This window comes from Rhamphochromis sp. 'chilingali', assembly GCF_963969265.1.
Source record: "Rhamphochromis sp. 'chilingali' genome assembly, chromosome: 10".
Lineage (NCBI taxonomy): Eukaryota > Metazoa > Chordata > Actinopteri > Cichliformes > Cichlidae > Rhamphochromis > Rhamphochromis sp. 'chilingali'.
The window spans coordinates 25,168,757-25,196,030 of NC_137937.1; the positions used below are offsets into that span (position 1 = coordinate 25,168,757).

At 39.3% G+C, this 27,274-nt stretch overlaps 2 protein-coding genes across 4 annotated transcripts in view; one reads left to right on the forward strand and one right to left on the reverse strand.

The window, feature by feature from the left end:
• Positions 1–142: 142 nt before the first annotated feature.
• cbwd (COBW domain containing) lies at positions 143–19,471 on the reverse strand. Of its 2 annotated transcripts, none has more exons than XM_080893605.1 (16): positions 19,308–19,471; positions 18,125–18,264; positions 17,882–17,968; positions 17,384–17,480; positions 14,262–14,353; positions 12,399–12,458; positions 10,771–10,808; positions 9,567–9,613; positions 8,052–8,138; positions 7,914–7,958; positions 7,292–7,348; positions 4,746–4,797; positions 2,785–2,853; positions 2,626–2,691; positions 2,384–2,507; positions 143–1,743 (listed from the first exon to the last, which is right to left on the reverse strand). In XM_080893605.1, the coding sequence occupies exons 2-16, from the start codon at positions 18,228–18,230 to the stop codon at positions 1,670–1,672; spliced, it is 1,101 nt and encodes a 366-aa protein (XP_080749731.1). In that variant the 5' UTR covers positions 18,231–18,264; positions 19,308–19,471; the 3' UTR covers positions 143–1,669. The 2 variants fall into 2 exon arrangements, with proteins under 2 accessions (XP_080749731.1, XP_080749730.1); XM_080893604.1 differs by having other exon boundaries at positions 18,125–18,269; positions 19,308–19,470.
• Positions 19,472–22,476: 3,005 nt separating this feature from the next.
• Positions 22,477–27,274, forward strand: part of dock8 (dedicator of cytokinesis 8) — a 54,740-nt gene continuing 49,942 nt past the window's right edge. Inside the window, exon 1 of one of the 2 annotated variants that reach the window (XM_080893063.1) lies at positions 22,477–22,774. In XM_080893063.1, coding sequence (XP_080749189.1) covers positions 22,722–22,774 — 53 coding nt within the window. In that variant the 5' untranslated portion in view covers positions 22,477–22,721. The remainder of the gene's footprint in view (positions 22,775–27,274) is intronic. The other variant, XM_080893062.1, reaches the window with a different exon arrangement.

Genomic DNA, 27,274 nt, shown 5'->3' on the forward strand with positions numbered 1-27,274 from the left:
CCATTAACCCTCTGGACCTATCAGAGTAGCCTTACACCGCGGGGAGCCCCGGGAAGCAAACAAATGAGGAAAGGGGGATTGCGTGGTCCTGATGTGCGTAAGGCCCATTCACACAATACATAGAAACACCACGGTGCCAGTATGTTATTATTGTGTTTATTACGCGTTTTATTTCAGTTATACAAATCCTGGAAGCGGAGACAAGTCAAATTGCGCGGCGCGCGCGCGCACACACACTCTTATACAAAAAACATTGCATCTGATTTACTAGTTGTTGGGTTTGGGTTTGTTTGTTTTTTTCGCTTTATGGTTGCCGGTATCGAAATCTTTGATTCTTCATCGACCTGTAACTGTCTTGTTCTAAGAAACAAATAACAAGTTAAAACTTACATTTTATATTACAAATCGCACAGCAGCAGAGTGGTGTGTGCGTGTGGGGGGGTGTCTTGAGAATTTTAACACCAGGTCTAGCACGTGATAAGAAATCAAGGCTTTCTCACTCGGAACCCCCTGTGGGTTCGTTTAGTTTGCCACCTCTGGATGCCCGTGGGTGGTTTGACCATGAAAATGGCCATGGTAGGGCTTCCCGCAGCCAGTTAAGAAAAGCTGCAGCAGTCGCCTTAACGAGGCCATCAGCATCAGAATCGCAGTCGGAAACGGCACAGCTGCACTGTGCGCTTTGTGTTTGCGCGCACCTTGGTTTTACAATCGCGACAAATGTAATGCAAAGCCGTTCTTAAAGCAAACCTGGCCGACATCAGACATGTGCTAAAACAGCGCTGCTGTAGCATCTCCATTGCAAATGACGAAGTTGGGGAAACTCCACCCATTTCTTCACCTGACAGGACCTACTGTGCGCGCAAGAGATGGTTCTCACATACCTGTATCAATGAAGGCTTAAGTAACAAATACCAAAAATAAAAAATAAAAATAGAGTAGCTGTATTTGTCAAGGGCGAATTTGTCAAGTGTTACAATCATCAACTAAAGCTGCAAGCGCTATTATTTGACAATACTGTGAGGCGCGCCCCTCACAGTATTGTCAAATAACTGCATTATTCAAAAGAAAATAAATGACACAGTGTATTTTTTGAAAAGGAAATTAATTTAAAGAAAACCGTGCTACTTACATTTATCTATTCAGAACAATGTTTACAAGCAGTGATGCTATTTTACCAGGAAACTGATGAAAAACAATTGTTTTGAGTAGGTTTATCAGGAAATCAGTAGAATACATACTTCAGAAGAAAAACAAACGTTTATTTTGAATAATTTAAAATCCACATATTCAAAGTGGGAAACATAGGTAGGACCACTTCAAGTACCATCCATTCCCCAAGTAGCAGAGCATGTGCATTGCTGGGTTGGCTCCTAACTTTGTAAATATGTTTATTTTATTAAATAAAACTTTCTAAAAATGCAATGGATTAATTAAATCACTGGACTTGTTTTGGGTAAATTTTCAGGGTCAGAATCTACAACTCCTTCTAAACGTAGCTTTTAAAGCAGGCTGTGATGGACACTAGTGCCTAAACACTTTATCCACCCTCTGATCTACCAAATCTTCATATAGAAAAGGAGTCTGAATGACAATCGCAGGACAGCCAGTCCCAACGCTTTTGCTCCAGAGTCAAAATCTGAAGCGAAGAAGAGGAAAAAAGGGCTTGAAGCTAATTTTTCTCTGAGCCGAGTAGCACTGTAGAAACAAACTTTTCCTGCAGAATGTCCTTGTCCAGGTTCCTTCCTGCAAAACAAAGTGGATTTTAATAAAGTTTGGCCACACACAGATATGAAAAGTGTAGGAGTTTTTTCCACTGCAGATAAAATGCCTCCATTTACAGTAACGTCCTTTGGTTATTAATGACCAATAAGTAAGCTAGACAGAAAACTAGGACGCAAAGAAAATTTATGATTTTTTTTTTTTTATAACCAGAAAAACAATTTTACAATGGTGAATAAACGTTAGTAAACTATCTCCATGTAGTCAATACTGGCACAGAGAATGATTTAAAAATCTATAACAAAAGACCATTTTAATCGTTTAATGCAACATGCTGAATTTTAAGTAGTAAGAAAGCAAAAATTGTGTTTTTCACTGATATGCAGTCAAAGTGATTTACAATAAAATAGAGATAAATAAATCAAAAGTAGGAGGAATCACAGTAAATTAAAGTGCTGTTAATACAAAATCAAGTTACAACACAGAATAAAGTAAACCGGTAGAGTAAAAATAGTTTCTATGAGCAAAAGTCTCAACATCAACAAAGTTGTTTTTACAGCTTTTCAAAGCAACCCACAGAGTCAGCTAAACACAGCTGGAGTGTGATACTGTTCCAGAGTGGTATGAGGTGCATAAACACAAAAAAGTGTGTGTGCGTCTTCACCTATAAAGACAAGCCGGTTTATTCGCGGGTTCTCCCAGAGCTGTTGCGTCTCATTCAGCTCGTACAGCTCGTGAACCCCCTGCAGCATCACTTGGTGGCCTTTATCTGCAAACGACACTATGCCCTGTAAAAAACACACCGGTGACACATTAACCACACATTTGGAACTGATTACAGTAGTTAATAAGGCTGACATTATTGATCACTGTCGCCACCGGGGTGTCTATTGTGTTGTGCTGTACCTTTAAGCGGATGACGCTCATCGGCTGCCCGTCTTTGTTACAGAAAATCTTTTCCCACAGCAGATCCTGAAACGGAGGAAAATAAATTCAAAGGACGTTGCCGTTTTGCATATAATTAGCAATAACAGCAGAGATATGAATGATGAAGAGCGTGTTCACCTGGATGAAGGCGTTCAAGGCGTCCTCAGACAAATCCCCAGCAATTTCAAAGGTCACAGTTAAAATACTCTGAGGATGCAACATACAATATCAAAATCAAACATATAATTAGAAAAATATTATTACTTTTAAAATTAAAAGTATATACTTCAAACATGCTTGGTTTCTATACGTTTGTGCCCTGAGCAGAACTGATGGGATTTACTTCAAACACAAATTCACATAAATTTTCAGTTTACTGAAACTAGCAAAGTCGTAATGAAAGCTAAACAAAAGAAGTGTTTTTCTAGCACCCAAACTGATGACTTTGTAAATGAACGTGAGAAACAACACGACCCCGTGTGGCACCTGAAACCCAGCTCCACACTCCTTTTTTTTTTTATCACCCCCCCCCCCCCCCCCCCCCCCCTCTCTCTTTTTCCTCTCTCTCACACAGAAACACAGTCCCTCCCCTCCATACTTCCTCACAGCATTTAAAGGGCACTTTGCAGATATTTGAGGGGTTTTGTGTCAAAGTGTTAAAGTTATATACTTCCTTGTCTTTTAGTATAACAACAGAATAAGAGCATTCTCATTTACATGAAAAGAGCAACATGGGGGGAGAAGAGGTGGAGGGGATTGAGAGTGTGCCTGTTGAGCTTCATGCGGGAAAGGAAGCCTGAGAGAAAAAGACAACAATGCTGTGATTTACCCACACAAATAACCCTAATCTCTCCTCATCCTGTGATAAAAGTTCATGGGTATAAAGCACAAGTGACAACAGAAAGAGACCTAATTGCTTAAAGGAAGCATACGATCTATTAACTGATGAGCATATCCATGTGAAACTAACCCTGGAAGAAACAAAGTTTTGCCAAATATTATTTAATATGAAAACAAATCAGCTCAAGAGACAATTGTGATTAGAGTTACACTTTATATTTTGTATTCATATCCAACATCCTGGATTCATAAATGGATTCTGTTTAAACAACTATAACGCCACAAAACGCAGAGAAGATTCTTGCCAGTGTCGTGATCATCTAGTCAACACACAATATTGCGTAAAATTCTTGAGCGACCCTCAAGTTCTCTATATATTTAGTTGTTCAGGCTTTCTGAAAGGGTTGCAAACGGCTGTTGTGTGCCAAATAGAAAGAACTGGGCTGAAAAACAAGTGGCAACAGGTCTGATGGCATGATGAAGCTTTGGTACAAATTCTCATCAGTGTATAAGGCAGAGGTCAGCAGAGAGATACAGCAGTGAGTGTTTACACGATGGAGGCTCTGTCATGATTTGGAGCTACTTTCCAGCCAGTGGTGTTGGGCATCATGTCAAAATTGATGGAATTACAAATGAAGGAAAGTACAGTGTGATTTTGATCCACCATGCAATACCATCTGGAAAGTATCTGATCGGCAACAGCTTCATTTTTTCAGCATGACAATGATCCCAAACACACTGGCAGTCAAGTAAAAGCATACATGGATAGAAAAGCACACACTAGAAGACCATTAGTCTTGGACTGGCCTCCCCAGAGCCCGGACCTCAATATTACTGAAGTAATGTGGAAATATTGTATTTACGTGCATGATTCAATAAATCACTGCACCTATTCCACATTTTCCTACCAAAATATAAAGAAACAAAGACCGACTTTCAACTTTTGCTCAGTACTGCAAGTCTGTCAGCTGTGAATGTTAAGTTGTGTATGACTCAGTCAGGGTTTGTTTAAAATGTCATAAAAAACATCAAAAGCCTCAAGTTGATCTAATCACAAAAAGCATTGCGGGAAGGGATTTTTCACTACAGTGAGACAGCCCAGGGGAATGCAGGGCAGAGTTTTAGCCTGAGGACAATGAAGCCCTCTTTCTCCCGTAGGAAATGATGTGTTGAAATAAATTAGCAAACAAAACAAGAAAAACTCCCAGTGGTGTACAAAGCTCAAGAACAGGAAATAAATCAACTGAAAGAGACAATACCTTGTCAAGATGTGCTCTTGTAGGTTTGACAAGTTGGAGTTTCTCTGCAAGACTTCGAGATAAGAGAAATTATGGTTTTACATAGATTTTTTGTGACACTCAGATAAAAACAGATAAAGTAAATCAACCTCATTTTTAAAATATTACAGTAGAGTATTTGCAGTTTTGCCTCTGTACGCCACCCCATTGGATTTTAAATGAAATGGTTGAAGTGCAGACTTTCAGCGTTTATTCAAAGGGTGTAACAAAACTACATCATGAACTATTTAGGAATTACAGACATTTTCTTTTCTTTTTTTCTTTTTTTACACAGCCTCCTGTTTTTCAGAGGCTTAAACATAATAGGACTGTCGAGTAGTTTCACAGCCAGGTGAGACCCGTTTTCTTATTATTTCATGACAGATTAAGCAGCTAAAAGATCTAAAGATGATTCTAAGTGATGAACTTTGATATTTGGTAACTGTACACTGGAAACTCTATATATGAGGTCCACAGTGCATGTCAGTAACCTGGTTTCAACCTAACAGAGCATCCAGAGCTGCTGAAGGCAGAAAAATCCACAAATGAGCAGCAACTGAAGGCAGCTGCAGTAAAAGCTTAGCAGAGCAGGGGGAGAAACAGTGTTGGGAGTTATTGACCAGTGTTTTTTAAATAAAAATTTAAAAAGTAATTACTTAAAAAAATTATTTCTTTGTCCAATTACATTTGAGCCTCTGAAAATGGGAGATTGTGGATAATATCTGTAATTCCTAAACAGTTAATGCAATAGTTTAACCCCATTGTTTTGACTTAAAGCCCACTGCAGTGGTGTACAGAAGCAAAATTTTAAAAAATCTAATTTAATCTAATTATATATATATACTCTTTGCATATTATGTTATGTTAGACCACCAATTACATTTTGTGCCTTTGGAGCTGCCTCTACTATTTTTGTACTGTGTGTCCTCTTCTCTGATAGCTGACGTCGCGGGACATTTAAGAACCTGTTTGTGTTGATCTCACACTGTTATTATTTTAAATTGGTAACAGTTAATCTAAGGGGTTTATTGCTTATTGCAGTGCTTCCTACTGCGGACAGTGGGATCCCCTCAATGGACTTTAAGATGAAGCACAAGTTATGAAGTTTGCTGCTATACTTGGAATTATTTCATTTCATTAAAAAAAAAAAAAAAAAAAAACACAAGCAGAAAAAAGAATTCACTTTTTCCTCCAGAGTTGGTCAGGAGTGATCAATAACAATCAAACACTGATGCTGAGCTCATAAGAAGCCACTGCTTTGTTTTTGAGGTTAACCAGCCAGACAGGTTTAAGCTTCTATCTAAAAATGGCATCTGGAAAAAATGCTTGGAACCATCTCCGTTGTCTCGAAAGCTGCAAAGTTTAATTCTGATTTTGTGGTATGTTTACTTTTATGTATTACTGCCTATTGCAAAAACATTATCATTATGGCCTTCATTATTAAATAAAGGTTAACCAACTGCAAATGTACTTGACCCTACTGATGACTTTTATCTGTTTCCTCCTAATCTTCTACAGAAAAGAAGTGGACTTTAGAGATTTCTTCTTTGTGTTTGATCTCAAAGTATAATGCAATGTATGCTGTGCTTAATTACAGCTCTAAACAGACTTGCAAAGGCTTTAGAAATGCCAATTAAATCCTACAGAACACCCACCAACACTTCCAAACAAACTACAGCCCTTGTGCCCCCACTTCTCCCTGACCTCACAAGGAGGCTAAATGTTGTGTCCAGCTGCTTGAGCCCTGCGTGCTGTTAGTGCCACACAGGCTGAGCGGCGGGGGGCCGCTTCAAACAGCCAGCATGGGATTGAAGGGAGGCGGGGCCCGTGATCTCAAAGGCAGGGGTAAAGGAGCTATCTTTTGGGACAAGGGAAACTCCTCGGGAGCCAATGGACACACACAGCACTAATCCTCTGCAGCTGGCCCAGAGACAGCATGTAAGAGAGCTTTAACACATTCACATGAAGGGATGAACACTGATTCTTTTCATTATAATGGCATTCTACAGGGGATACAATGTGATGATCATCCTGTGGTGTAACAGAGGGATGCTCAATAAAAGAGTCTGTTAATTAGGGAGAAACATGGTCACCACGGTATCAGGACTGCTGGGTAGACAGTTCAAAGTAGCAACAGAGGCCATCAGTGGCATCAAAATTATTATGTTTTTATCCTTGGACTGCAAGTTTTTGAGATGAGGACAACAGATATAAGTAGTGAGCAGTACATAAACTGGACAATGCATTAATAAAGTGCCAAAGAAAGATTTCAGCTCTGAAATGCTTTTATGTCAATATATTTTCTTGAATTTCTTTAGGGTTTCACGTCAGTTCTTATTCTCAGTAACATACCGTAAACACCTCAACATAAATATTTGTATCATCTTTAGTTTAAGCTTTATTTTGAAAATCTGTTTCTTCATATGAGGATGTCAATAATCATGCAGCACTTACACGTGTACCAGTTATCTACACTGATGTTATGTTTGGCTTTCAATAATAACTTGAGTTACATTAAACTGACTCACTTTGCTCCGTCCTTACTGTCGAAGGAATGCAGATCCAACACTTCAGAGAGATCAACCCTGCAGACAAAGATCACAAGTTATTTTATTTTATTCTTTAGTTTAATTTAAATTCCACACCAAGTTGAGTAATAAATCAATAAATTAAGCCAGACATTTAAACTTTTCTAAAACAAAGTAACCAAGTCAGCTGAATTAGGCACAAAACCCCCAAAAGTTTTGACAATGTTTTTTCGGTTAACCCCTCGCTGCATGGCGTCTTTCATCTGCTCACCCAGTTCTGAACTCTGAAGGAGTTATGCTTGTGTTAGCCAGATGCTACCTGGGTTCAATAACGCACAGCAGGGTGCGTGCGCACACATATTTGGATGCATGCGCATTCGCACATATGCAGACCTGGGGTCAGAGAGCAAAGCCTTGTGGGAAACTGGACACCACGCAGGGGTTTGGTGTTTACTCAGGTCACAGCAGTTTGTGTTTGTACATGTGCAAGTCACGTCTGAACAGCTTTATCTTTGACACAAAGATCTGAGCAGGAGTCACACCAAACACAGCAGGGGACCAGGCCACAGAGAAGCCACTTAACCCTTTCTCACAACACGATTCCCTATACCTTACCACTCACCTTGATCTTTGGGTTTCTATGATCTTGACGAGCCCATTTATAGACCTGAAGTCAGAGAAACCATAAACTTTACACATATCCACTCTACAGACACCTAAATAGGGAGATGACAACCAGGACAAAATATTGAATGCTGACCTGACAGTGTCTTTGACTTCCTTTAGTTCCTCCTCCGTCACCAAGTCTGTTTTGTTGATAATGGTCAAGTCAGCAACAGCAATTTGTCTGAAAGGATAATAAAGACAACGCTGAGTTCATGTGACAAGTGAACACGCACTTTAAATTTTCTATGACACCAACAATGGACAAAAAACAAAACAAAACCCACAAAGAAGTGTAGAAAACCTGACACACAGGTACACCTCAGTCCCATGAAGGTTCTTATCTATAATCAGATATTATGCAGTCATGATCTTGCCTGGCAACTGGCTAAAAGAGCATTTCTAGTATTTATGCACCTGCAACACCTTTCACAACATTAATATTTGATGTACATCTACAGAAGTTTTTAGTCAGTTTATTTTATATTAGAGAAGCAAGTGAACACAGTTGTTAAGACCAGTTCTTATTGGTTATCTCAAATTGCCAAAGTAAAATCTCAACTTCCTCCAACTTATCATTGCATCATCACCTCTGGATTAAACTACTGTAACTCTCTGTAATTTGATTGTGCACACATTAATCTCTCCTTTGCTTCCAGTTAGTCCTAAATATTGCTGCACATCTCTTTAACATGATCACATAACTCCAGTCTTAGCAGGTTTACACAGGGCCCTGCCCATTTTCGAATTGATTTTAGGATTCTTTTACTCACTTTTGGTGCTACTTCTTAACCAGCTGCTCGACTTATATAATCCTAAAACTGCATTTAGAACATCTAGTCGAGATATTTTTAAATCCCATCTTAAAATGAATGCTTTTACCATGGCATTTTTTCAAGCTCATTTTCCCATCAGGTGTTTTACGCTGTGGCGTTTGTTTGGTTTTTTCCAACTTGTTTTTAGTCAGTTTGACTGGTTTTGTTTCATTGATATGTGGTTTTATCTTGTTTGTTTGAGATTAACTTGTAAAGCACTTTGACCAACCTTGTTGCTTTCAAGTGTGCAACAGAAATAAAACCGACACTGACAACCACAAAAGTTAAGTTATACATGACCGGCAACCATCTACCGCACCTCTTTTCATTGTGATTAAGTGTGTCAATTTTCCAGCGGAAAAAAGAGGCTAAATAATACAGTAGCATGGGCATGTATTAGTAAGTCTTAATGTGTAGCAACGTGAAATGCACAGCAAACTCAAGTGAGACTTGAGCACTGTTTAGTTTAGAGGTGAATACACAAAGACAAAGGATGCAAAAGGTCACGCAACTGCTCTTTTGTCATCAGCATATTTGTTCAACGACAACAGCACACAGCTGCTGTAAGACACAAGCTGGGAGACAAACACAGAGCCGCGACGAGAGCAGAGTCCACATTGAGTCATAAAAGCTTGATGATGGCGATACTGTGCGGTTGGTTCTGTCTGTAATTTTGGGAAATCCACCCTATTCATGTCTGCACAGTAATTATAAAGTTTGTTAGCATAGCTTTGCAAAGACAATAAATGGCTCCTGCTTCCAAAGAAATTATTTAAAAAAAAATACAGCCAACTTACCTGGCTGCTTCATTGACAAGTCCATCTGCTTTTTCCTCTGCTAGTTGCTAACAAAAAGTGGAGATAAGTTACAAATGCAACGTCAAAATGACAAATAATAATAAGAATTTAAAGGGGCTGCATTGCTCATGCTTTATGCGTTCTTTCAAGAATCAGAATAGCTAATATGTACAAAAATGTGACACTGAGATAGATAAGAAAGGCCTGCGTTTAATATCTGCAAATTAAGTGATTTTCTTAACACGTGGAACCACGGGAGATCACTTTCCATTTTCTTTTTATCTCCTCTTCTTGCTGGATGGGACACAAAAGACTGCACTGGGGGTGCTGCATTTTCCAAAACAGCTTAATATGTAATAACAGGGAGAGCAGGAGGTGTTAATCTGGGTCCTGACCCTTAGTGCCAGTGTGACATTAATCTGTCATCGGCTGAATCACCACAGCTTTGTCTCTAGAGGACTGAATGACAAAAAATGTATTAAATAAAACCTAATAGAATGACCAATTGCTGCTTTTATCTGACATCCTCTCTCCTGGGACTGAAAAGTCAGGGGCAGATAGATTTATATAAATTTAGGACAGACAGATATTTGATGAGATAGATGAAAGGAGAGACAGGTGAGTGGATGTGACATTCCTATTACATGGTCACATCTCTGATATCCATTACTCTTTCACTAAGATTTAAATCCCCTGTCTTTCTGTCAGGAGTTTCTTCACGTTGCCTTTGAGGAGAGGACAGCGCCTAGGCCATGAAATGTGTCACCTCAGTGAGTATGACACCTTCAAATTAGAGCCCATTATCTAGATGTCACTTGCCCCACTCCTTTTAAGTAGCACAAAGGGGGCAGGATGTGACTGCGTATCTATTGCTGTTTACTGCAGGTTAACAAACAACTGCACAAGTTTAGCACCAAAAAGTCACTAAATGAGTTTAGCTACTACTCAGAATTTGCACTGAAGCTGACTGACATGGTCAAGACTACAACTAACAGTTATTTTCTTCCTATTATTAATTATTCAGTGTGAAAGATCAATCAGAATGTCCCCACAATGCAAAGTGAACTTATTAAACAGTTCAAAATCTCCCAAATTATTAAACTCAAATGCTCATTGCAGACCGTTTCTTGAACATCTTGTCTGTCTTGAGTAATTATTTTAGTACTAAATGTCTCAAAGCTACTCAAAAGTACACAACACAAACCTGCAGTCCATACTTGGCATCAATGACAGTGACGATGCCTAGGAGAGACAAAAACACCACATATCGAGGATTAGTGAATTAAAGGCGAAACCACAACTTGTGCTTGTCCTCTCTGTGCAGCAGCTGCCTGTTGGTGTTTGGTTTTGTCTGTCTGAGCTTTTGGTTTTGTAGCCTGTAACAACAGAGTAGACAGCTGAGTATTGAGCGTGAGAACCAAGGTACCATTTAAAGTAGACACAATTTGGCCAAGTCAGATACACTACATGGACAAAAGTACAGCTCCACCCAAATATAACACCTACAGGAACTGCTCACCCGTGAAAACCCATGCCGTGAAGCTCCCGGTGCACAGGTTTCATGCTGATGTTAATGTCAGTTATTGAGGCTGCATCCACCTCAGCACTCGCTGACCTGCTGCCAGTTGGTTGTTAAGCAGTTCCACTTTGCAATGAATGAATGAATTCAGTGCGCTCTTTAGAACAACCCATTCTTTCATGTTTGTAAAGGCAGACCGCATGGTGAGGTGCTCTGTTTTATATTTATGTACTTTTGAAAATAGGACTGAGAAGACTAGAATTCAAGGATTAAAAGGTGTGCCCCAATACTTTTGTCGAATGTACGTCATCGCTATAAAAAAAAAAATAAAAAAAATAAAAAAAACACGCAGAATTTAAGCCAGTGTGATCATGTTTTTTAAAATCACATTTATTCTGCAATTTGAGCTTCATAGGCCCGAAACAGAAAACCTAAATTTTAGCCTTTAAGAATATTTTAATTCCGTTCAAATTTTGTTTTTAATGGTACAGAACAGGTAGTAATAGTAGTAGTAGTTATACACATAAGGGACCAGAGAAGCTTAAGTAAACACACCAGAGTTTACATTAGGATCTTTATACTGACAACACTATTATCATGTTATTTGTACAGAATAATAAGATCTGTGCTGGGATTTTCAAATTAATCAACTCTGCAGTGAAAAAGTTGCAATTAATCAAATTCAGAACAATTTTTAACTAAAGAAAGTGTTTAGTGTAGTTAAAGGCTGTTTGCATGAGCACCAAAACAGATAGAAATCCAGCCACAAATGTCAGCTGTTTGCAGTTCTCTGCTCCGTGTGTGTGTGTGTGTGTGTGTGTGTGTGTGTGTGTGTGTGTGTGTGTGTGTGTGTGTGTGTGTGTGTGCGCGCGCGACACAGTGTGACATAGCAGAAACACGTGCAGCAGTACATTAACAGTGAAAGCAACTGCTAAAGAGTGTTAAGAGTGGAGGCTTTCACATTTACCTTACATGACGCAAGTGTGCATGCACCTGATGAAAAATACGTTTCTTAAACTATTTGGTTTTTAAACTGTTGCTTTATACTTTTAATTCTCCGTCTTTACAAACACAATAAAGGCAAACACATTCAAATGGAAAGACTTACAATATGTGCACGCAACTAGAGAAGGGTGCAATAAAACGTAAACATTTGAAATGTGATTTCACGCCTCACCAAAGACGCCATTATCTCTGTTTATCTCTACATAGGAAGTAGATGTGTGATGGGCTTTACAGCTGCAAAGTCAAAAAACCTGACAGACACAGCAAAAGCGCCAAAGTACAAACTTACATCATTACATATCTCTTACCGTCCAGATAGATGTCACTGCCAAGCTCTGCATCAACCCAGAACATGGAGGCCACAGCTCCTGTCAGAGGAAATGCAAAGTGTCTGATACCAAGGGCTAGATCCACTGACAATTTTCTTTCTGATTTATTTGAAAATGCTTTAGCTATCACAATTTCCACAGATTCAAGACATCTTAATAGTACGTCTTTTATTTGAACAAAAGAACCAGCAAATATGTAGTAAACACTTTAATTATTCTCACAAACCTTTCATGCATTTTTTGTCTGTGTTTTAAACAAAACCAATATCTGAAGCCTTCAGTTGTTCCTGTCCTTCTCGTACATTTGACTTGTTTCTATTTTCCTGAGGACGTGGTTATTACAAGACCCTCTGTTACCATGCCAGCCACTGCTTGTTCACATAGCTCCCTTTGTCTAAGTGCCAAGCCAGAATAAGAAAGCATTGTAAATATTTGATGCACGTGTAATGAAAACACTGTTTTTGAGTGGCATGTTTCACATAACTCATCCAGCCTCTTCTTGAAAGAAATGAGATAATCCCCTTGGGAGTCTTTATGACTGACAGCACTGCCAGAGCCAATGACAGACCTGTCCTCGTCCGTAACAAGCCAATGACGTGGCAGAGACGCGATCCCTAGACCCACTCTGAGCGTGCTCAGTTGGTTCTGTCTTTTGTGTAAGCCATTAGCGCCTGACACCTGTCATTTAGTGGCACATCCCAAATGTTATAGCACTCGCCTTGTTATAGCCCAACACTGATTTTGTGATTCAAGCCTAAGCAATGAATGGATAGCAATACTATCACAGCAGTTAGTTATAAAATGGTAAACTTGAGATGAATATCCCTAGTAAACGTCTTAGTGCAGTGGTTAATACATTTGCTCGGCAAGAAGAAGCTGGTTCAACTGGGGTTGCATCAGGAAGGGGATGTGGTGTAGCAAGGCAGAGAGAGACACTGTTACCATAACGATACAGAAACCTAAATAAAGAATTATGGTTCACTTTTTAACCCTCTCAGGCTCAAATTAAACTTTTTGTTGCTAATGCACAACCAAGTCCTGCAGTGGTACTTCTGAATAAAATAAAATCTCATAAAATATGTATGTGGGGTAATCAGGTTGTTAGTTTTTAACTGTTGCAAATCTGCAACGCCCACCTTGAGAGGGTTAAAACTTCTAGGCAAGAATTTTATCTCACTAAAACAGATCGTTTAGCCTGTCAAAACAGTACTGGAAGTAGACTGACATTAATTTAGCACTACTCTAGCCTTACTGACCAAAGCCATATTTAACCATACATGCAAACAGTGCATTCAAACACAGAATAAATCTGTGCAAGCCAGAGGAAACCCACGCAAGCACAGGAAGAACAAAAACCACAGAGATAGGCCCGAGCTGGCCAAGACACTAGAATCAACCATCATCCCTTGTTGGTTCTAGTTTACACCAATCTTTACCTTTACATGACTTGAAAAACTTTAACTGGTGTGTTCAACTTTCTCTAGCATTCAGGATATAAAACGCAGCAGCTGAAATTGTGAATTTAAGATTTATGATAAAAATCAATCAATAACCGACTGGCAGACACAGAGACTGCGAAAAAATAAGATCTGACGTTCATGACATGACATCTGTGTGTGTGTGTGTGTGGGGGGGGGGGGGGGGGGGGGGGGGGGGCTGTAAAAAAACTGCTTCCAGCCCACACACACCACCTGGTGGAACAGCTGGTGACTGAGGTTTCACAGAACCAGCAAATAACTGAATGTTTGCTGCCTGTGCTGCAGATTAAAATCAGCTACAAACACACACACATATATGCTCAACATATTCTAACTTCTCCAAAAAAATGAAAAAGTATGTTACCTGGATCAGCAAGTCCAGTGGTTTCTAACAAGATGTAGTCAAACTTTCCTTTCTTCTCCATCAGGTTTTCAATGGCTTTGAGACCATTGTCCCTTAAAAAAAACAAAACAAAAAAACCCAATGACCAATAACTAAAGACAGCTTATATTTAACTTGCCAATTGACATCCTATCGTCTTATCCAAGAAAACACAATACAAACTCTTATTTGACAAAACAGCCAAAATCAAGGACTGAATACCCGCTCATTTATGTTTATATTTTTATATATATTTTCAATCATCTCTACATTACAGAGCAGTGGAGGCCACATGAGAAACTGGGTTTTGCTGTGGAGGGCCACACCAAAAATGGGGAACTCAATTCTGCTCAATAGTCATTTTATCTTTTTATAAACTGCCACTGATAAGATGCTCTGATCAGGCCCCAACGGAGGCCAACTGGGAAAATTCACTGGACACCCCTGTTATAGAACAATACCATATACAAAGAATTATGAATGTAGGATATAAGGTAAGTTCACATATAAAATATATGAAACATATATCACTTCTTCTTCTTCTTTAGGTTTTTCCCTTTAGGGGTCTCCACAGCAGATCGTCTGCCTTCATTTCACACATGTCACACCAGCCCTATATATGTCCTCCTTCACTACATCCATGAATCTTCTCAGTGATCTTCCTCTTTTCCTCCTGCCTGGCAGCTACAAATGCAATCTCCGACTACCTCACCGACAGACCACAGTACGTCAGGCTGAAGGACATCACGTCTGACACAGTGGTCAGCAGCACAGGAGCACCACAGGGAACTGTGCTGTCCCCTCTTCTCTTCACCCTGTACACCTCTGACTTCTGCTACAACTCTGAATTATGCCACATTCAGAAGTTTGCAGACGACACAGCCATCATGGGGTGTATCTGGGATGATCAGGAAGAGGAGTACAGAAGTCTGGTGAGGAACTTTGTCGCATGGAGTCACACAAACCACCTGCAACTCAACACCTCAAAGACTAAGGAACTGGTTGTGGACTTCGGGAGGTCTAGAGCAGGTCCACTGCCGGTTCAGATAGAGGGGGAGGAGGTGGAGGTGGTCAACAAGTACAAGTACCTCGGGCTGTGGGTGGACAATAAACTGGACTGGTCATGCAACACAGAGCACCTGTATAAAAAAGCCCAAAGCCGACTGTACTTCCTCAGGAGGCTGAGGTCTTTTAACATCTGCAGGAAGCTCCTGAGGATGTTTTACCAGTCGGTGGTTGCTGGAGTACTTTTCTATGCTGTGGTGTGCTGGGGGAGCAGCACAGCAAAGAAGGACTCATCCAGGCTGGAGAAACTGATCAGGAGGGCTAGCTCTGTGGTCGGCATGAAGCTGGACACTCTGGTGACAGTGGCAGAGAAAAGGACATTAAAGAAACTGATGGACATTATGGACAATGCCAGGCATCCTCTGCACACGGCCATTAACAACCAGAAGAGTCTGTTCAGTGACAGGTTGCTTCTCCCAAAGACAAGAACTAACAGACTTAAAAACTCCTTTGTCCCACACGCCATCAGACTGTTTAACTCCTCCCTGGAGGGGAGAGGGAGGGGAAACAGGAGGACAAAGGAGGGGGGAACAACTAAGCTGTAGTGCCTCTTCACCTCACTGTACAATACCTTTTGTGCAATACTTTTGTAAATAGTCAACGGTGCAATAGACTCAATACTTGAAATGTGCAATTCACTTGTATTTTTATTTTTATTCCTATTTATTCTATTTATCCCCTTCGTATATTTTATTTATATTGTCTCTGTATTTATATATATATATATGTGTGTGTGTGTGTGTGTGTGTGTGTGTATTATATATATATATATAATATTCTGTAACTCTGTAACTTCTGTCGGTGCTGTGCTTTTTTGGAAATCGAATTTCCCAGAGGAACCCACCCGAGGGATTAATAAAGTTCTATCTAATCTAATCTAATATCCTTAATCCAACATATCTACTATCCCTCCTCTGCACATTTCCAAACCATGTCAGCGTCACCTCTCTAACTTTAACACTAAAACCCATTCCTAATCCTGTCCATGTTGGTCACTCTCAATAAATACTTTTGCAAAAAGTAACAATAAATATATAAAACAATTCAAACTGGTCAAGTGATACAGCACTTAATCTTCCTGTTGGTCAAATAAGCCTTACAGACACAACAGATGTATTTTAGTTTATTTAAAAAAAACTATGCTCACAAATTATACCCTCACTGTACGCACAAATCAGTCCCACATCCTCCTTCACGCTTTGTGGTCGGAAACGCACACTTTGTGACTCACAAAGAAACCACAACTGAAGGTAATTCATCAAACCAAAGTCCAGGTTTCCACAGGTCTAATGTCCCAGTTTCTTTGCGACAGTTTGATGATGAAGACATGATTCACAGAGTATCCTCTCGCAAGTTTATGTTAAGGTGACGCTGACCGGACGTTGCAGGCATTGGTGTGGGCTCTGATCTAAGACTGCAATAACTGGGGACTAATGAAGCTGGAAACTTGAAAAGGACTGTTTCTGTAAACCCACACAACATGCTGATGGTCTAAAGAACATTATGATCGCAAGAAATCACACTAAAAAAAACTACATATAGCACATATCTAGTAATTATTTCCTATGAATATCTTATGTAGCTGGTTAAGATGCTGAAGTAATGTAAAAGGCGACACCTTCAGAAATTCAAAATTTGTAACATATTTTTTCTTCGCAGACACTTTTATTCATGATCCTCTTTGTATTATTTCATATTTCAATATCTTCAGTATTCCTCTATATCTGACAAAATGTGAATGAGAGGATAATTTATTTATTTATTTTTTGATCGTGGGACCCATAGTGCCAGAAATTATACATGTGTTTAAAAATCATTGCATAATAATATCCCTGAAAAATCAGAGTGAAACTATGAGTTTTATCGGAGATGGCTGTCACACTGAAAAGAAATCTCATACTTTTCCAATCTCACATAAAAATGCACCAATTATTACCACAGTAGTAGTATTATAACGTCTTATTAGAAATAGAAATGAGTCAAAATGTATATTCTTAATGCTAACTCAACACTAAATGGGCTTTAGCTACTCTACATACTTGACAGAGCAGCAGAGGCAGCCGTTCCTCAGTTCTAGCCACTCCTCGTATAGCTCTCCTGCCTGACTCACTGCAAGGGACTTCTCAAGGGCACTGCCTGCAAGAAGAGGAAAGATGAGCGATTCACACCTAGAAATTTATACCAATACATTCAACATTTACAAGATCTATAAAGATGTCAAATGAGGTTTTCACACCAATCAAACTAATAAAAACACAAATGTAAATAGGCTAAACTACAAAACTGTCCACTGCTTGACTGAACATAAATGAAGGCAACAATGCCATACTTCAAATGCAGTTCCTAACTTTAAAAAATCTAGATGAAAAACTTTGGCTTTTTGTATATCAGTGTAAGTTTGTTACTGTGCTGCCCTCTAGTGGAAATCAGAGGAAATAACAACAACAATCATTCACCTGTCACCAAGAAAACAGAACAAAACAGGCAAAAATAACGCCTGCTTTTGATTTCTCTGAGGCATATTAACGGTTTACTACCTTCTCCAAATTCATTTAGTATGACAGCAATCCGCTTGTTGTGTTGTTCTGTAAGGATATAGTTCAGGAGTGTAGTTTTTCCAGCACCTATGAATAAATAAATACAGAAACATATAAGGAGTGATATTAGTACCATACTTATGATGTAACACAGGCTGAGTAAACAATACCCTGCAGCTTAGTCTCAGATTATAACTCTTTTATAAGCTCATTAAAGCAGCTCGTAATACAGATCTCGCTCACCAAGATAGCCTGTGATGATAGTGACCGGTATTTGCCCTACGGGAGGACCAGGCTGTGTGTCGATGGGCACCAACTCTGGGCAATCATCATCCTCATCCAACATCATGCCAGAAATTATGTTTTAGGTGCACAAGGTTTATCTGACCTGACCAATAAGCACAAAACACATATTGCTGAAGATATGCACAGTAAATAATAATAATAATTACTTAGTACATCTGGAGAAAAAGGTTAATGACATTAGTTAAACAATATGCCGAAGAAATCCATGAATAAAAACATAACTCAGGCACATTTTCTTCAGTTGTGTCATAACACATGACTGAACAGGCCTATGAGAATTTTTTAGAAAGGGACTTACTGTATAATAGAGAAATGTTTACAAGTCTAAACAAACCAGCAGATGTAATGTTCTCCACAGTTTTACCAGAACAGCAAAAGTGACATTCACTGAATTATACAGTTGTGATCAAAAGTTTACATACACTCGTCATGATTGTTCAACATACATCACCAACTACTTTAAAACACAAGAAGTAGGTGCACAAGTTTGAGTTCATTTAGGAATTTCTCAAATCCACACAGGGAAAAAATTATACAAACAGATTTAAATATAGATGTGTACCCAAACTAATATTTTTAAATACCCCTTAGCAAGTTGCACTTGACCAGATTCTTTTGTTAGCCATCAACAAAGTTCTGCCACAGTTCCTGTATTTGACTACTCTTCTTGGCAGAATTGGCAGTTTATTTAAATTTGCTGGTTTCCTGACACTTCTACCACTTATAATGAGCCATGATTACTGATGGGAAGTTAGCAGGCATTGGTCTGATCTGGTTAAGACATTTTAGAGCCTTCAGCGCAACTTACTAACAGACTGAAGTCAGTGTATGTAAATATTTGTGTGGATCAGAGAAAATCCAAAATAAATCCATACTTGTGCAACCAATTCTTCTTTGTTAAAGTTACTAAAAACGTATGCTGCATAATCATTCAACCTTAAAAAAAAATGAATAAGAAATAAATTTAAATAAAAAACCCTTTCAAGAAATCATCAAAAATCTAAAATTACTGCTACATTCATGCCCACGATGAGTGGATCTGTCCACAATCGTACGAGCCACCAGAATCGCCTGTATAACATAATGAAGAATAACGAGGAGGAACCGTTGTCTCTCCTACCTGCTGAATCACAATGACAACAGAAACAACCGGACTTCCTTCGAGTTGCTATGAATTAATTAAAAGGCTGTTCTTCATAAAATTGCAAACACTTGAAGCTTCATCAAAAAGCACTCGTCTCCACTGCTGTTGCTTAGACAGCGTGTTACACCGTCTACACTCCGCTCAAATCCTGAAGCAAGGACAAAGTTCCGCTTTTGCTACCAGCGATGAACTCAACAGGCAGAGTAAACGCTAAAGGTGGAAATTACAAAGAATAAATTACAAAGAAATTCTTTTAAACATTTAAAACTTTTTTTTCATTAAAATAAATACGCTAACGTGTGGTTTCTCTCGGCTCTAGAGACAGTTTCTCTACACGGACCTGGTCCTGGTTGATGGTGGCAAACAACCACACGGTGGGGACAAAAAACAGTTCATGACAAAGCGTGTCACATGGGCAGATTTTTATAAAGGAAACTTTTAGATATAACATATAATAGTAGCATTAATACAGTGCAACACATTTATGATTCTGTATATTGGATTAATACTGTTTTAGTATTCTATAAAAGGCCGCTGTATAAGGAATATGGAGTCAGCTGCAACAGCTTCCCACGTTTATTTTTCGTTTATCAACTGTCTTCAAAAGTTTGAGTTTGTGAAATTTATAGAGAGGCTAAATATCAGACATCACCCAGGATCACAATGTGATCCCCTGTGTTACAGATATATGACAGAAAACAGATATTACAACTAAAAATTTAAAGCCACAATTTACTTTAACTTCTCCAGATCGATAAACCTTCAAACATTACTGATAGGACACTTGTCAATAGGAAACATTTTTATATTAGGCTCAGTTACTTAAATATTGCATTTAGTCTTTTATTTACTTTCTTCTTATGCAAAATTTACCTGTTGTTTGAAGACAGTAAGCAATAGTTACAGACAATTTTAATCCTAAAGACTTAATTTAGTAGTTTTGTCTTTGCTATTTTAGTTATTGTCATGGTTGTCCGTTTTGAGCCCTGAGCTTGTTTGTTTTTTGTTATTGTTAAGTATTCTTCGTTTGGTTATAATCCATGGTATGTATTTCATGACTGTGAGTTTTTTGACAATATTTAATTGTTATTCCCGAGCCTTAACTATGATTCCTTGTTTGGACTGAGTTTTGTTTATTTCTATGATTCTTCTCGCATTCTGAGTTTGGTTTTTGATTCTGTTTGGGAGTCATCCTTGGTTTTGTGTAGTCTCACTGTGTTATCTCCTTGTATTGTCAAGTGTCTGTGTGAGACACTTGAAAAGTGATGTCTTTCAGATTAGTATGTTTTATTTTGATTTGCCTCTCCTGTCTTCTATTTACTTTTACTTCCTGTAGCTTCTTATCCTTGATTAGCAACAGCTGTTTTTGGTTACCCAAGTCTTTCCCCTCTTCTTTGATTTTCATTGCCTCTGTATGCATAATTAAAGCCTCTTTTTGTACTTACACTGCTACCTGTCCATCTGCTTCTCTGTGTGTATCCCTGTCCTTGTTTGTATGTTTCTTGGCAATTGTGGACCATACTTTGTTTCCATTTTGGAATGTATGTTATTATGGGCTTTGTAACAGTCTAAAATAAACAGCTCATCATTTGTTCTTGTACTCTGCTGCTGAGCTCTGCTACACTCCAAAACAAGACAGTTATGTTCTGTTTAGATTTTCTTTTCTTTTCTTTGTGTGTGTGTGTGCATCCCCTTGATGTGTTTTCCAGTGTTTGTGAGGCTTAGACCAAGCAAAACGGCACCATAGCATAGACTCCCATAGGAACTTATAACTTCTGGATTGCATAATTTCTTGTTTTGGTGGCTAAACACTGCGTGAAACATGGAGAATAGTGAAAAATATCTTCCCCCCCAAAAAATGTGTTGTTAAAAAACTTTACACTTTTTAGAGGTTACATACTCAGGAACACTTGCGATATACAACAAGACTTCAGCAAGAAGTGGGAGAGAAAAGGTTGGAACAATAGCACTGTTATCAGATTTAAGCTAATACCGTGAGGTGGAAGAAGTGTGTGTGTGTGGGTGGGGGGGAGGGGGGTTATGTACAATTTTGGTTTATTTTGAATGTCATCCCTATTGTCCTATTTTTTTGCTGTTTTGTATGTGAGTGTATGATGTGTGTGTTGTTGTTGTTGTTTGGGTTTTTTTGCTTTTTGAACATTAGGTGCTTTGCACTGGTTACACTGAAGCAGTATAGTTAATGGGACCCTTTCTGTCACAATAAACATACCGTTAGTTCTCTTAGTGAGAGACTATCTCTCCACATGCTAGAGAACAACTTATTCTTTAACTTACTAAGGTTTCGTTAAGATGGCTCTTTACTTAGTTTTAAACATTGTCTGCAGACTTTTTAACATTTTGACAATTTTACAATTAATGAATGATCAAACAGTTTGCTCCCACCTGTTTAATTAGCTCCCAAACTCCTGATGCTTACATTTGTTTTTTGTTAGTTTGTCAATGTCTAATATCTTTGTTCATTTTTGGTAAATAGGCTGTAATCAACTGAAACAATGGAGTTATACATAATATAAAGACATGCCCTGTTTTTCCTGTATCCTTATGAGTCTACATTATTGCACCTACTCAGTAATCTTCATTAAAACCAATATAGCTTTTTTTTTTTTTGAGCAAGTTACAGGCCAGCAAGGCATTTATAACAGTTTATATACCAGCAATCTTTTTTTTTTTTAGCAGATGATTTGATTTGTGCACCATCATACTGGTGGCACGATGCATAGCAGAGATAATCTACACCTATGTTTGGTTCAGGGTTCCACCGCCAGGGTTTGGGTTAAAGCACCTTCATGTGGTTACGGTTGTGGTTAAAAGTGAATCTGACGTTTTTGGATTTGGACAGAGCCAACCTATCAAACAAGTGTATTTATTTGGTTTCCCTCTCAGTCTGAGTGTCACGCCGAAAGTGGTCAGCGCTTCTCTCTCTCTCTCTCTCTCTCTCTCTCTCTCTCTCTCTCTCTCTCTCTCACACACACACACACACACACACACACACACACACACACACACACACACACACACACACACACACACACACTGAAGGAAAGCGCTTGTTAAAGCTCACCACGGCAGCGAGGGAGCGCGCGCGCCTCATCCAGCCTGTCCCATCACATCCCCTCCCACTCTCGCACCGTCGATGTCTACCTCCCTCTCTCTCCCCCTCTGTCTCCACGGGATGGCTCTCATTAAATGCGGAAGTTTACACCCAGTTAAGCTGCTGCCGCCGCCGCAACCAAGATGAGCGTTGGTGTGACAGTTGAGCTGTAGCGAAGCTGGAGGAGCGGTGCGTCGGAGAGAGCGACGGTGCCAAACCGCGAGAAAACACCAAAGCCACCAGCGACACCGTCGCCGGACTGGACTTCAGACTCGCGTATGGCTTCTCTGGGCAGCGCAGATCGGCGGGCTTTCGCTCTGAAAATCAACAGGTAAATGTAGAGAAATTATAATATAGTATTGGGGGCACGGTTTGGTTTGGTTTGGTTTGGTTTGGTTTAGTTTAGGAGTGAATGTGAAGTCTTACTTCTCCTTCAGGGAAGTCCAGAGTGAAGCAGGCAGCCACATGTTGTGAATGTCAATGCTGCAGGTTGATTCACTGTGTCCCGGGAAAAAAAGAGAAAAGAAGGCAGCCTGGAGGATTATAAACAGCCAACTTTACTGCAACTTTAAATGCTCAGAGAATTTATGGCAGGTTATGATTAACTTGTGTTAAGCTTACAGTGGCAGCCATGTGCTCAGTCGGTCATGCATGAATTTGTTTATTTCTTGCTCTTTATTTACATACATGTCAGATTTGAGCAGCATGCTGAGCTTTTATCACCAAGCTAAACGATTTGCACATTATTTATGTCACTTCCTCCTCGTGAGGATGCTGATTATATATATCTACTGTTACTAATGTGACCATTTCCTGTATTTTTGGAGGGCTGACTAGCTCATAGAGCTTGTATAAATGACTAGGGATGTGGTCATAGTTCCTGCTGTGACACTTGAGCAGGTGTGGAGGAAGTATGTACATGGAAGCCTATTGTGTACCATGCCTCCTGTGCAGTAGGGTCATTTAACAAAAATACACTATTTATCTACTGTGATGGAATATATTTATAAGGTTCTGTAGGGCCTCCTTTGAAATGGTAGAGGAGGTCAGTTTGTGTGGATCAGTTTAACCCTGAAAAGGTTTTTTGTTTTTTTTTGGTCATATACAGCTTTTAGAAGTTTTCATATGTGTAACGCTTAAAGAGCCATATAGTAGTAGCCATATTTTGTGAAAGATGAGCACACTGGTTACACCAAATGTTTGATACTGTCGATTGACAAATCACTTAGTCAAGAAAATCCATGTTCTTGTTTTTAATAGCCTGGAAGAATCATGACGACTTGCTGTGATGTGATGTGCTGAGCAGAGCTGAGCTCAGCTGCTAAGGGATGTGAGAGATCTTGGGTCACAGCCTGAATCTACTGATGAGCCAGCAGAGAGGCACTGATTAGTGGCTGCTGTACTGTAGCACCTTTTCATAGTAAAAGAGCAACGATGGAATAGATTAACACTCACTGTGATTAGATTTTGGATATTCTGCTGCTATTCAATGTGACATGAGAACCACATTGATTTATAACCCATATTATACTTAAGGGTTGTATCCTCCTGAAAGAATCTTATTGTTGTCGAGACTGAAGGCACTGATGCAGATACTTTAAATATCTGTTGTTATGTTTGCTTTCAAGTGCTTGTAGTTAAGGGGAGGGGGGGGGGGGGGGGGGGCTGGCTGGGATTGAGTTTGTGCTGATGTCAGTATAAAGACTAAACAGGTGCTCGATGCAAGTGAAAAAGAGAACAGCAAAGTCGATCACGGAAATTGATAATGGTGGAAAATGCATGGTGAGGGGGAAATGCTTTTGAGTGGATGGCAAGTAAATGCTGAAAACACTGATGAAGATTTAACACAAATCTATGAGTTACACTGGCTGCTAACTGAGTTGGTTTTGAAATCTGATAATGAGTACAAACTACTGCACTCATTGTGGCTACCATGATACTTAACGTTGTTTGGACAATTGTTGGAGAAATTAAAGTTCAAATGCACTTGTTTGAAAAAGTGCAAGCTAAAGTCAGATGTGAAAGGGGGAAAAACCTAGAGAGCCATGCAAGGCAACATAGTCCATACATAAGCAGCTCACATGAACAAAGAGGAACAGTTGTCACAAGATGAACCTGATCTATGCTGTCTGTGCACTAGTAAGCTGTAAGACCTGTTATTTTCCATGTCAACAAATCAAATCCATATTTACTGAGTTCTTCTTGTATGTTACTTGTATTTTATATATTAATTATGAAGACTTCCTTCCTTGGCACCTCTTATCAGGATGGAGTGCGAAGGAAATCCTGCGACCTGGGACACTAAGTCACTCACTGGTTTTACTTCACTTTTTTGCTAATGGCAGTTTAAAATCAGGAAATGTGTGTTTCTTCATAAGCATATAAAAAAAAAGAGGAATGGAAAACTGCAGTGAAAATATGTCAGTCAAAAATATAACATGAGCTGAGTGTCCAGTTTTTTTGCGTAGACTCTAGGTAGCTGCTGGACATTTAATATTCCGAGATTGAATGTGATTGGACTGAAGAGCATATGGTAACAGGTGTGAGGACAGCTGTAGATGCTGGGCCTCTGTCTTTCAATACGCTTCAGCGAGGAGGGGGGATCTAGATTGAATTTCATCTGATTTCCTCTGGGTTTTTTCGCTAATGACATCTGTGAACCTGCCTGTCTGTTGGTGGGCCACTGAGTTATGAGCCAGTGGAGTGTCAAAAAAAAGCAGTTTCCTACAAACTTTGGCTAAATGTGTGCAGATAAAGCAGTCGGACTAAGCTGGAAATTATAATTCCTTACAGCCAGTTTTTCATGCTTTGAGCCTGCCTGTGACCTGAGCCTTGCTAAATGACTGCTGTGTTTGTGCGTGCCTCCCTTTGACAGGAAGCTGAGTCGTGATTGTGCTGATAGCACTAAGGCCCATTAAGTCTGGAGACATATGATAGTATGAGATGCACACTGGGGGCATCCCTTTGGTCTGCTTTCCTGCTCTTGTCATTTATACCACACTTCTGTCTGTTTTCCTGTGTTTCCTCCCCTGCTCAGATTAAGGAAAAACACTGAGAGGAGGGAAAGGGTTTTAAAGGTTCAAGGATCTACCTATGTCTTGCTAATATAGATAATTTTATGCTTGGTGGGAGTAATCAAATTTGCCATCTCTGGGGCTTATTGATCAGAGATGTTGCTGTGAGGAAGGGGGTAGAAGCAGACTCTGTCTGAGAAACACTTGGGTATTGATTTCTAAAAAGCTGGAAGGAATACACCATATGCACACATGGCAAGTGGAGACCTGCAATGTATGACATAACAAAAAGGGGCCTACTTCTTTGGGGTAAAGGGTTCTTGCTCTACAAGTAGGTGTGGTGTGGGGATTAACAGTATTTCCTCACAGCAAGAAGGTCCTGGGTTTCCACCACCTGTCCTGTGTGGAGTTTGAATGTTCTCCCTATGCTTGTGAGGGTTCCCTTCAAAGACTGGACCTCAGAACTGCACAAGAATTACACAACTGTTGTGCCCACAGATAAGGAAATTCTCCCCCAGCATGATCTAATATAACTATACAAAAGTCTTGAGCCAAGCCTCATTTTGCTAGGAAAATTGGGACAGTAATTTGTTTAAGCTTAAGCTTAACAAGTCAATATTTAGTATGTCCACCTTTATTCTTCAACACAGCCTGAACTTACTTTAGCAAGCTTTCTTGCCATTTTGTTTAGCAGTCTTCGGGAAAAGTTCTTCAGGCTTCTTGAAGGACATTCGAAGCTCTTCTTTGGATGTTGTCTCTTATTCTGTTCTTTGTCAAGATAATAACACACTGCTTCAATAATGCTGAGCTCTAGGCTCTGGGGAGGCCAATCCGTGACTCAGAGTTTTCTATTTGTTTGGTATTATTGTCAAAGCTGATAAATTAAGCTGTCACCAATCAGATGCTTCCTAGATGGTACTGCATAGTGAATCAAAATCTGGTGGTGCTTTTCTGTGTTCATAATTCCATCCATTTTGACAAGATCTCTAACACCGACTGAAATTCGGCGCCAAATCATGACAGAGCCTCCACCATGTTTTACAGGCACTGTTGTACATATTGTGCACGTTGACCATTTGAACCACAACTTTAAAACTTAGAGTCATCACTTGGCCTTTTCTCCTTGTTTCCCTTGCTGAAGAATGACTTCTTGACTGCTGAATTTTATTTCCTATTACTCAAGGACTTAAACAGTATTTGAAAGTCATTATCTGCTGTAAATAGTTTTAAAAGCTTCTTCTATTGTGCTTTTGAGAGATTCAACTAAAGAACTGGGAAAGATTTGGTGTTTTTCTGACAGACTGAGTAATAAAGTACCCAAAAGATACAATTTAAAATTGAGTCTTTCCTAAGTTGTCTATTATGTGTAGGCACAACTTAAGGTCTCTTGAGTTAGGTACGTATGTTCGAATGATTCATACATCAGTGTTAAGTGGGTCAACAAATAAAACTTTCTGCTAAAAATGTTCAGATAAAAGAAATAGATTGAAAACTGTTGAAAAAGCAGATAATGTCCAAAGAAAAGGTTTAAAAGACCTTCAGAAAGCCTAGAGAGCTATTTTTCAAGACCATTTAAAAAAACTGCAAGAAAGTCTGGTTCCTTGGAAGCTAAATATAAGGAAAACAGGGGCAGCCCGAGACTTTTTACAGTACTCTATAATTGGTAAATGGTAAATGGTAAATGGCCTGCATTTGTATAGCACTTTTCTAGTCCATAGGACCCCAAAGTGCTTTACACTACATTCAGTCATCCACCCATTCACACACACATTCACACACTGGCGATAGCAAGCTACATTGTAGCCACAGCTGCCCTG

What these genes read in the sequence shown, in the direction of transcription:
- cbwd (XM_080893605.1), bottom strand. Translation starts at nt 18,230, where the DNA reads ATGATGTTGGATGAGGATGATGATTGCCCAGAGTTGGTGCCCATCGAC. An exon ending in ACTAAATGAATTTGGAGAAG is followed by an intron (nt 17,481 to 17,881) that starts GTAGTAAACCGT and finishes CTCTTCTTGCAG; the next exon opens with GCAGTGCCCTTGAGAAGTCC. An exon ending in ATAGAAACCCAAAGATCAAG is followed by an intron (nt 7,349 to 7,913) that starts GTGAGTGGTAAG and finishes CTTTGTCTGCAG; the next exon opens with GGTTGATCTCTCTGAAGTGT.